Below are 9,910 nucleotides of genomic sequence, written 5' to 3'. Positions count from 1 at the left end.
GCAGCTGAATCATGTATCATTTGTGTTCTTGTTGCCATTGGTTTACATTGATTGAAGCGCATCACTTCACATCAATCCACCTCTGGAGGTGAAGGCGAGGGTGATGCGCATCAATGCGCATTAATTGAAAACCACTCTAGTGTGAACACGATTAATGCGCATCAATGTGCATTACTTTGGCCAGTGTGAAAAGGCCTTTATTTCAGCTGTATCAACAAAGCGCATCAAAGCGCTCTGAAAACTGTGCCAGTGTGAAAAGGCCTATACTTGTATTTGATGTGGAGGACTGGAGGGCATGTACATGTACATGTTTAATGTTCCAGCTACATGTACTTTATTTCAGGCGTGCATTCTAATTTCTGAATTAATTTCCCTCCCTCTCTCTCTCTTTCTCTCTAGTCTTATTGTCCAAGGCACACAACTTTACGTAAAACTCCTTCGAAACTTTTATCGCCGTCGAATTCAACACTAGTCACGCCCAATAATTTACTGGTCCCTCCCCCTCTCTCGCCGCTAATGGAGCAGACACCTTTACAGAGAGTGGAGAGTCAGTTTTACGAGTACACGTCACACGAGGAACTCAGCAAAGAACTAAAAATATCATCGCAAGCGTCCACACTTATTTATAATTATTGGAAATTAAAAAGAAAAGTAAGAGAGGGGGGAGAGAGTAGAGTGTGTTTTACATGTATATTAAGTAACATTTACATGTACATGTACTATAGTTGTGCATGTACATGTACATGTACAGTACGCTTGTATCAAAGCATCGGAAATTATTACTATAATTTCTTTAAATTTTTACTATAATTTCTTTAAATTTTGCAAAGAGGTGTACATGTATGTGCATTAAAGTGTAAGAAACTCCTGCTGGTTCATTTCATTGAAGGAAGCAAATAATCACAAAAATTTCCAAAAATAAAAATAGTAAATTTCTGCTGCATTGTAGATGTACTATAATATAAATTGTTATTCTCTTATTTCTCTTCTTCTCTTGTCCTCTCTCTGTTCTTTAGTGTAACCACAACCAGCCATTACTTCTTGGATTACACTTGGATCTCTCTTACCAAAGACTCCAACTGGCCAATAACCAGATTGACAGACAAGTACACATACCATGATACATTCCATGATACTCTATTGATGAGTTGAAACTTAGGCTACATTTACACAGCAACGCAAAATGCATTGTTTTAAAAGTATCCACTTTGAACACCGTTTTCGTTTCCATAGAGTTCTATCAAGATTGCATCACATTTTCATTCGTTCCTGTGTAAACAGAAGCATAAAACAGGCACAAAACTATACGGATTGCATCGTTTTTATTGCTGTGTAAACTAGCCTTAGTGTTTATTCTAAAAAGAACATGTGCAGTACGTGCATGTACTCATACATGTACATATTATCAAGTAGACATGGGCTCAATTGTACATTAAAATTATTTTTGATATTACTGTTACTACTATTCTTCATTATTCTGTCTTTATTAATGGTGCATTGTGTATAGGTACCACTGTTAACTGATGATGATGATTTCCTTAGGATCGTACATTTGAGACATAACTTAGAAAAAGTAAGACAAAGAGAGATGTACAGTGTAGTCTCTATATAATGGACACTTATGGGCAAGAAAGTGTCTCTGTTATACAGAGGTGTCCTTTATGTGGAGGTTATTTTATACAGTAAGGAATGTAATTGGTACACTAGGTGCTGTCTGTTAAATGGAGGTGTACGCTATAGAGAGTGTCCATTAAGAGAGACTATACTGTACTACTTTTGATTAACTTCCCCCCCTCTCTCTCTCTCTCAGGCTAGAAATCTAGTGTACATGATTCAGAGGAGAGAGAGATTGAAATCAATCTGTATCAGATCTGATCACGATATCACGCGACTTCAATTGAAGCAGGTCGAGGAAGAAGAGGAGGAGAAAAAATCAAAAGCAAAGACTCTTGCAGGAGGTGTGGCTAAAGGCGTGGTCAACAACAGAAAGCCACTTTGTCTTAAAAGGTAATAAAGTTATATTAATAAATAATTATACATTTTAATTTAATTTTTGATTCATTGATATTATTTTTATTTTGACGCTTAAAAATTTCTCACTTTTGATTACACATGTACATGTACATGTACAACTATATTCATAGCTCTTAATAATATTCATGACCCCGCTAATTAATTATTAATGATATTCATGACCCTACTAATTAATTATTGGATGCTTTATTATTAATAGACTGGGTATTTCCAGTAGCAATAGCAGTAGCAGTGTAGATCCTGCCCAAGCCCCACCTAGCACCACTACCAGCCATTGTTTCACCAATGGACCAATGTTGGTACTACATCCCATAGACCACACTATGGCAAACGAGGAAAGTCTTAGGCTATTGCGCAAGAAAAGACCACACCTTATTTCATCTCCGTTATCGTCTCTTGAACATGTGACTCAGCGCAGACGAGTTTCTGAAAGTGGGTGTGGTCACGGCGATATCGTGAATCATGATAATACGAGACGAGAAAAATCAAATAAATCAATTTTATGTTAATGAGAATGTTTGTATAAAATATCTCTCTCCTTCCCTCTCCCCCTCTCTCTCTCTTTTTTAGTTTTCTTTTATTTCATATTCACTTGCTTTTTAACGTAATATCGATAATTAATAATAATTATTATATTTATTATTTCGGCTCTCTTCTCTTTTTCCCTCTCTCTGTCAATATTCTATTTTTATCATAAATTAAATAAAGCAACATTTGTTAGATATGATCGCATTATGACAGAAAAAAAAGAAAAGAAATAAATGCCATTTTCCACATTCGTACTTTCCAGTTCTAGTACATGTATTAAATCATTGGTATAAAAAAACAGTCTAATAAATGCAGAAAAACTAGTTTTGAGTCTCTAGAGTTTTTATCCTGAGAGCAGGAGCCTCTTGTTCAGATTAGTTGCTTACACAAACACTGACAAATCGACTCGTATACCCTTGCCCATACGCCTACGCGTGGCAAGGGTAATAATGTATTCAGTTCCAGTCCATAAATTTTTAACTATCCTCACAAGTTTACATAAGACGTGGCCTGATCAAAAAGGTGTGATCAAGGATATCTACAGATTCAGTTCTTCAAGGCTCATTTATAAACTTCATCCCTTGCTTCCATTAATCTCTTCCAGTAGCTACAGCTTCCTATTCTCCCCACTAGTAATAGCAATGGCTAGGCAGTATTCAGTAGTACCTAATGTTGAGCTCCCCATTGAGCTTGGTTCTTCAGGACTAGCAGCAGAGGATCCAATCACTATTGGTCAGATGTTTCGAAAGACTAGAGATGCTTATCCAGACACCCCAGCTCTTGCCAGTAAAGAAGGAGACGAGTGGAAGAAGATTAATTTTAAAGAGTATTATACTCTTAGCCTGAGAGCTGCAAAGTCATTATTAAAGGTAAGCCTTTACATTTGCACTTCCTAGTCCTTTAAAATGTATTAGTTTTTATGGTTTGCAGCATTTTATTGATTTTATTTTTATAATTTTCATTCCTTCAATTCCCAATCAAGATGTGCTTTCTTTAGTCCAGGGAAAATAGTCCTTATTTTACTATCCTTTATCCATTGATGCATGGATTGCAATTATAATACATGTTGACTACTCTCTATTCTATGATAGTTGGGTCTGGAGAAGTTTCACAGTGTTGCTATAATTGGATTCAATTCCCCTGAATGGTTTATCGGTGTCCTGGGAACTATATTTGCTGGGTAAGATTGATTATGCATGCAATAGCCTCTCTTAAATGGACACTCTCTATAGCATACACCTCCATTTAACGGACAGCACCTAGTGTACCAATTACATTCCTTACTGTATAAAATAACCTCCACATAAAGGACACCTCTGTATAACAGAGATGCTTTCTTGTCCACAAGTGTCCATTATATAGAGGCTATACTGTAATATGCACTCTAATTTGTATTTACATGTGTCTCTTTATTTACTTATTCCAGTGGTCTGGTATCTGGTATTTATGCTACTAACAATGCTGAGACTTGCCAGTACATTGCTAATGATTCCAAAGCTAATGTTGTAATTGTTGAGAATGACATGCAACTACAGAAGTTCCTAAAGGTACAAAAGAGAGAGGAGTTGGAGTGAGAAAAGGAGAGATTACATTATAGCCTCTCCTAATAGCATAATGGACAGCACCTAGTGTACCAATTACATTCCTTACTGTATAAAATAACCTCCACATAAAGGACACCTCTGTATAACAGAGACACTTTCTTCTTTGTCTTTAAATGTGTCCAAAGAGGTTCTACTGTAGTGATATTGCTTTGATAGTCAATTTAGATAACATCAGATGGGAGGGACAGTTTTGAGAGAATTAATGCATTTTCAAGCATCATACACTGATAAAAAATGTTCACTCACTTATATTTTATTGCATTGCAGATTCGTAAAGATTTGCCTCATTTGAAAGCTATTGTACAGTACAAGGGGAAACTGTCTGACACATCACTTGAGAATGTTTATGAGGTGAATGAAGAACAATATAGTCATACAATCTCTTTATTTCTATCAATTTTTTTATTCTGTGCATAATATCTTTCTATTTCTCTTATTAGTATTGCTTTCTACTCAATTTTCATGTTCTTATTTATTTCTTAGTGGGATAGTTTTATGAAGCTAGGTGATGATACTGATGATCAAGTCATTGAGGATATGATATCAGCACAAAGACCATCAACTTGTGCTTTTCTTGTCTACACAGTGAGTAGCTTTTATGATAGCATTAGCTGACATAAGCTTAAACACTTTTATAAGAAGGACACCTTATCATGAGGACATGCATTTTGTAATGTCCCATGCAATTGGTACAAACTTATACAAAAGTACCTCTGAAATGAGGACACCTCTGTATTAAGGACAGGTAGTGTGGGCAAATAGTGTCCTTAATAAAGAGGCTACACTGTACATGTATTAAGGACAGGTAGTGTGGGCCAAATGGTGTCCTTAATAAAGAGGCTACACTGTACATGTATTAAGGACAGGTAGTGTGGGCCAAATGGTGTCCTTAATAAAGAGGCTACACTGTACATGTATTAAGGACAGGTAGTGTGGGCCCAATGGTGTCCTTAATAAAGAGGCTACACTGTACATGTATTAAGGACAGGTAGTGTGGGCCAAATGGTGTCCTTAATAAAGAAGCTACACTGTACATGTATTAAGGACAGGTAGTGTGGGCCAAAAATGGTGTCCTTGATAAAGAGGCTACACTGTACATGTATTAAGGACAGGTAGTGTGGGCCAAATGGTGTCCTTAATAAAGAGGCTACACTGTACATGTATTAAGGACAGGTAGTGTGGGCCCAATGGTGTCCTTAATAAAATAATGTACTTAACTTATTTAATATAATATTTTTTCTAGTCTGGTACCACAGGAGAACCAAAGGGAGTTATGCTGACCCATGACAACGTAAGCACCAGTCACATGACCATATAGTCACATGATATCAATAGGTTACGTTTGCTGCTAAAACCATTGATGCTACTATGAATATTCTGGGACCAGGTGACTGTGTAGTATCATATCTTCCATTGAGTCATATTGCTGGATTGTGTGTTGATCTTTTTGTTCCTATCAATAAAGGATCTACTACTTATTTTGCTCAACCTGATGCACTAAAGGTTTGATTGTACTTTTAATAGTAACAAAACTCATATAACGGACACTCTCTATAGCATACACCTCCATTTAACGGACAGCACGTACATGTAGTGTACCAATTACATTCCTTACTGTATAAAATAACCTCCACATAAAGGACACCTCTGTATAACAGAGACACCTTCTAGAGGTTATACTGTACATGTACATACGTATTTTACTTCTTGTAGTATTTTTCAAAAGGTTTGCTTCTGCCCAAATCATAATTATCTTATTGTTATATTTTATAGGGAAGCTTAGCTGTTACTTTGCGTGAAGTACAGCCACATGCATTCCTAGGAGTGCCAAGGTATGCTTAAAAATAATAGGCTGATAAATTATAGCCCATGGTTTTTTCTAAAAAATGGCTCTGAAATCACCCCAAATTTTTATTACATTTTCTGATACATATTGATGTCCTTATGCTGTGTAGAAAGTTTGAGCTGATTCTGCCTTCAATTTTTCAAGTTACAGCCATTTAAAAAAAACATCGAAATTCCAAAAAATACCCAAGGCTATAGCCCATGGATTTTTCCAAAAAATGGCTCCAAAATCACCCCAAATTTTTATTACATTTTCTGATACATATTGATGTCCTCATGCTGTGTAAAAAGTTTGAGCCGATTCCGACTTCAGTCTTTCAAGTTATGGCCATTTTAAGAAAATGCCAAAATTCCAAAAAATACCCAAGGCTATAGCCCATGGTTTTTTCAAAAAATGGCTAAAAAATCACTCCAAATTTTTATTACATTTTTTGATACATATTGATGTCCTTATGCTATGTAGAAAGTTTGAGCTGATTCCGCCTTCAATTTTTCAAGTTACAGCTATTTTAAGAAAACGCCAAAATTCCAAAAAATACCCAAGGCTATAGCCCATGGTTTTTTCCAAAAAATAGCTTAAAAATCACCCCAAATCTTTATTACATTTTCTGATGCATATTAATGTCCTTATGCTATGTAGAAAGTTTGAGCTGATTCTGCCTTCAATTTTTCAAGTTATGGCTATTTTAAGAAAACGCCAAAATTCCAAAAAATACCTAAGGCTATAGCCCATGGTTTTTTCAAAAAATGGCTCCGAAATCACCCCAAATTTTTATTACATTTTCTGATACATATTGATGTCCTTATGCTGTGTAGAAAGTTTGAGCTGATTCCGCCTTTAATTTTTCAAGTTACGGCCATTTTAAGAAAACGCCGAAATTCTGAAAAATACCCAAGGCTATAGCCCATGGTTTTTTCCAAAAAATGGCTCCGAAATCACCTCAAATTTTTATTACATTTTCTGATACATATTGATGTCCTTATGCTACGTAGAAAGTTTGAGGTGATTCCGACTTCAATTTTTCAAGTTATGACCATTTTAAGGAAACACCAAAATTCCAAAGAATACCCAAGGCTATAGCCCATGGCTTTTTCCAAAAAATGGCTCCGAAATCATCCTAAATTTTTATTACATTTTCTGATAATAAATTACTGATGCTATATTATTATTATTATTATTATTATTATTCCCACAGAGTTTGGGAGAAGTTCATGGAAGCCATCAAAGGAATGCTACCTCCTCCAGGCAGTGGGCCCCCACCCACACCTGAGATGATGAAAGCTGTTCAAGCTAAAGTAATCTATCAATTCTTAATTTAAAATATAGCAACTAGCAACTTCAGTTCATAGAATAAACTTATAGAAGTATGAATAGGATTAAAATAATTTTTGCAAGAGCTTTAAAAAGATTACTGTACTATATACATGTAAATTGAATTGTAATTTCAAGAAACTCAAAATTTTGTATCATTCATAAGCTTTTTTCGTGAGATCTATCATTATTGAACTAAGAAGATAACTATGCTATGTAGCAATTTTCTAACAGAATTCATTGCTCCTTGAAATGACCCTAATACATGTATAATGAACTAAATGATAGTAACTTTTACATTTTCATTATTTGATTATCAATAGGTTTTAGCTGGAATTGGTCTTAGCAGGTCAAAAGCTAACATCACTGCAGCTGCTCCGATCTCTATTGAAGTACTTCAGTTCTTCAATAAATTGGGAATACCAATTTTAGAAGTTTGGGGTAAGAGAATAGTAGCATTATTAGTACAGTATATAGCCTCTCTTATTAGACACTCTCTATAGCGTGCACCTCCATTTAACAGACAGCACCTAGTGTACCAATTACATTCCTTACTGTATAAAATAACTTCCACATAAAGGACACCTCTGTATAACAGAGACACTTTCCTCCATAAGTGTCCATTATCTAAAGGCTACACTGTACATGTAAATATGGCAAAGGGCCTTTGCATATTACATGTACTTGTTGTTAATAAATTGTTTGATGTACTCTACTACTGTAGGTATGAGTGAGCTGACTGGTCCTGGAACAACAACCACACTCAATGAATTGAGAACTGGAAGCATTGGGAAACCTTATATTGGGACTGAAGTTAAAATAGACAAACCAGATCCAAAGACTGGAGAGGGTGAAGTAAGTATACCGTATAGACGGAAAATTTTGCGGGGAATTTAATTTTGCGCTTTGCGTTTTAAAAATAAACGCATAATTTAAAACCGTAAAATTAAAATCACGTGGGCTCGATGGGCGTGGACGTGTATCATTAGCATCGTGTATCGTACCATGTGTATGCGTGTAGGCATGGTGAAGACAACGTGGCCAAATTGCATAATTTTAATTCGCAAAAATAAAAAACATTCAAAATTTATTAAAAACGCAAAATTAAATTGCCGCAAAATTTTCCGTCTATACGGTAAGTATATCATAATAAGTCAATTTGGTTCAAATTTGTGCTATTATTTTTTGTAGCACAATTAGTATAATTTCCAATGTATTCTGAATGGCATGTTTGTGGGCAGTTTCACTTTATTTTAGCTAGGGATTTTTATTGCATATTGTCTAATTAGATTTTAATACGTGGGCGTCACATTATGAGAGGCTACTTGAATAAATTGGACAAAACTAAAGAAACAATTGATAATGATGGATGGGTCCACAGTGGAGACATTGGAAGAACGGATGAGGTAAAATGGGCAATAAAGAATTATAATATAATTATTTTTTCTTACTAATATAGGAAGGTTTCTTTTATATAACTGGTAGAATCAAAGGTATCAATGCTATTCTTACATGTATTATGTTTTATTATGTAAATTTGCATACGTTTAAACTATACCAGCAAGATGATGATGTTTATAGTGACGATTTTGATAAATATTACAACTTTTAGATTTTGCATGTTAAATAAATTCCTTTATAGAATTGATCATAACTGCTGGAGGGGAGAACATTGCTCCTGTACCAATAGAAGACCGCATTAAAAAGCATGCACCTTTCATCAGTAATGCCGTTCTCATTGGAGATAAAAGAAAATTTATTTCTTGCCTGATAACACTAAAGGTAAGCATAAACAAATCATTTTCTCAGAACAGTCGACTATTTTGTTTAAATTGCATATTTAAAAAAAACCAGAATTGACTTTAACTTTCTAGACAGCATAGCTCATCATAATAAGAAAACGTAATAAAACTTTGAGCTATTTTTGGAAAAATTGTTATTTTATTGCAGCCGTTTTGCATGTAACAATTCTATTCTTCATTCAATGATATTCTACACTGTATCACAATCAACATTTCCTACAGGTTAATATTGATCCTAATACAGGAGCACCAACTGATAAATTACTTGATGATGTTGTGAAACAGTTTGTTGGTCTAGGCTCATCTGCTACTACTGTATCTCAAGTACTGGAGACAAAAGACAGTGCAGTTTATTCTGCTATACAATCAGCCATTGATAAAGCTAATGAATCAGCTATTTCCAGTGCTCAAAAGGTGAAAGAGAGAGTGAGAAATTGTAAGGAGCACATTTAAGCTTGCTTTTTGAGGCAAGAAGTGTGAATATGTGAAAGCAGAACAGAATAGATGAGAGGATCGTAATAATTTTATGGAATTTAAATAGGTTCAGAAGTTTGTCATATTGAAGAATGATCTCAGTATACCAGGAGGAGAGCTTGGTAAGAAGCCGATGATGTGCAAATATTAATTTGAATTTGTGATAATAATAATTGATCATTCTTTTATAGGACCAACCCTGAAGCTAAAACGTTTCTATGTCATGTCCAAGTATTCTGAAGTGATCGATGATATGTATTCTCAATAAACTTGAGGACAAAAGTGCTCCTTAGATTATATAAGTTAACTTT

The 9,910-nt window shown here is 34.9% G+C and overlaps 3 protein-coding genes across 3 annotated transcripts in view; all 3 read left to right on the top strand.

Moving 5' to 3' along the window:
• The window catches only part of LOC100638103 (protein Jade-1-like), a 6,305-nt gene extending 5,874 nt beyond the window's left edge, over nucleotides 1-431 (top strand). Inside the window, exon 15 of the mRNA XM_020001317.1 lies at nucleotides 414-431. Coding sequence (XP_019856876.1) covers nucleotides 414-431 — 18 coding nt within the window. The remainder of the gene's footprint in view (nucleotides 1-413) is intronic.
• LOC109585312 (protein Jade-3-like) lies at nucleotides 367-2,642 on the top strand. Its single transcript, XM_020001326.1, has 5 exons — nucleotides 367-651; nucleotides 1,017-1,106; nucleotides 1,508-1,573; nucleotides 1,811-2,007; nucleotides 2,234-2,642. The coding sequence occupies exons 1-5, from the start codon at nucleotides 517-519 to the stop codon at nucleotides 2,541-2,543; spliced, it is 798 nt and encodes a 265-aa protein (XP_019856885.1). The 5' UTR covers nucleotides 367-516; the 3' UTR covers nucleotides 2,544-2,642.
• Nucleotides 2,643-3,045: 403 nt separating this feature from the next.
• Nucleotides 3,046-9,876, top strand: LOC100637975 (long-chain-fatty-acid--CoA ligase ACSBG2-like). Its single transcript, XM_020001324.1, has 17 exons — nucleotides 3,046-3,431; nucleotides 3,654-3,742; nucleotides 3,989-4,109; nucleotides 4,434-4,517; nucleotides 4,650-4,751; nucleotides 5,410-5,457; nucleotides 5,502-5,669; nucleotides 5,940-5,998; nucleotides 7,208-7,307; nucleotides 7,647-7,764; nucleotides 8,048-8,178; nucleotides 8,613-8,729; nucleotides 8,783-8,816; nucleotides 8,966-9,105; nucleotides 9,348-9,539; nucleotides 9,667-9,721; nucleotides 9,791-9,876. Exons 1-17 carry the CDS (start codon nucleotides 3,204-3,206, stop codon nucleotides 9,865-9,867), a joined length of 1,863 nt encoding a protein of 620 aa, XP_019856883.1. The 5' UTR covers nucleotides 3,046-3,203; the 3' UTR covers nucleotides 9,868-9,876.
• The last annotated feature ends 34 nt before the right edge of the window (nucleotides 9,877-9,910 follow it).

This window comes from Amphimedon queenslandica, unplaced genomic scaffold (genome assembly GCF_000090795.2).
Source record: "Amphimedon queenslandica unplaced genomic scaffold, v1.1 AMPQUscaffold_13087, whole genome shotgun sequence".
Taxonomy (NCBI): domain Eukaryota; kingdom Metazoa; phylum Porifera; class Demospongiae; order Haplosclerida; family Niphatidae; genus Amphimedon; species Amphimedon queenslandica.
This window is presented reverse-complemented; position numbering and strand designations above follow the sequence as displayed.

What these genes read in the sequence shown, in the direction of transcription:
- LOC109585312 (XM_020001326.1), top strand. Translation starts at nt 517, where the DNA reads ATGGAGCAGACACCTTTACAGAGAGTGGAGAGTCAGTTTTACGAGTAC. An exon ending in ATTGGAAATTAAAAAGAAAA is followed by an intron (nt 652 to 1,016) that starts GTAAGAGAGGGG and finishes TCTGTTCTTTAG; the next exon opens with TGTAACCACAACCAGCCATT. An exon ending in TGAGACATAACTTAGAAAAA is followed by an intron (nt 1,574 to 1,810) that starts GTAAGACAAAGA and finishes TCTCTCTCTCAG; the next exon opens with GCTAGAAATCTAGTGTACAT.
- LOC100637975 (XM_020001324.1), top strand. Translation starts at nt 3,204, where the DNA reads ATGGCTAGGCAGTATTCAGTAGTACCTAATGTTGAGCTCCCCATTGAG. An exon ending in CACTTGAGAATGTTTATGAG is followed by an intron (nt 4,518 to 4,649) that starts GTGAATGAAGAA and finishes TTTATTTCTTAG; the next exon opens with TGGGATAGTTTTATGAAGCT. An exon ending in TGAAAGCTGTTCAAGCTAAA is followed by an intron (nt 7,308 to 7,646) that starts GTAATCTATCAA and finishes GATTATCAATAG; the next exon opens with GTTTTAGCTGGAATTGGTCT.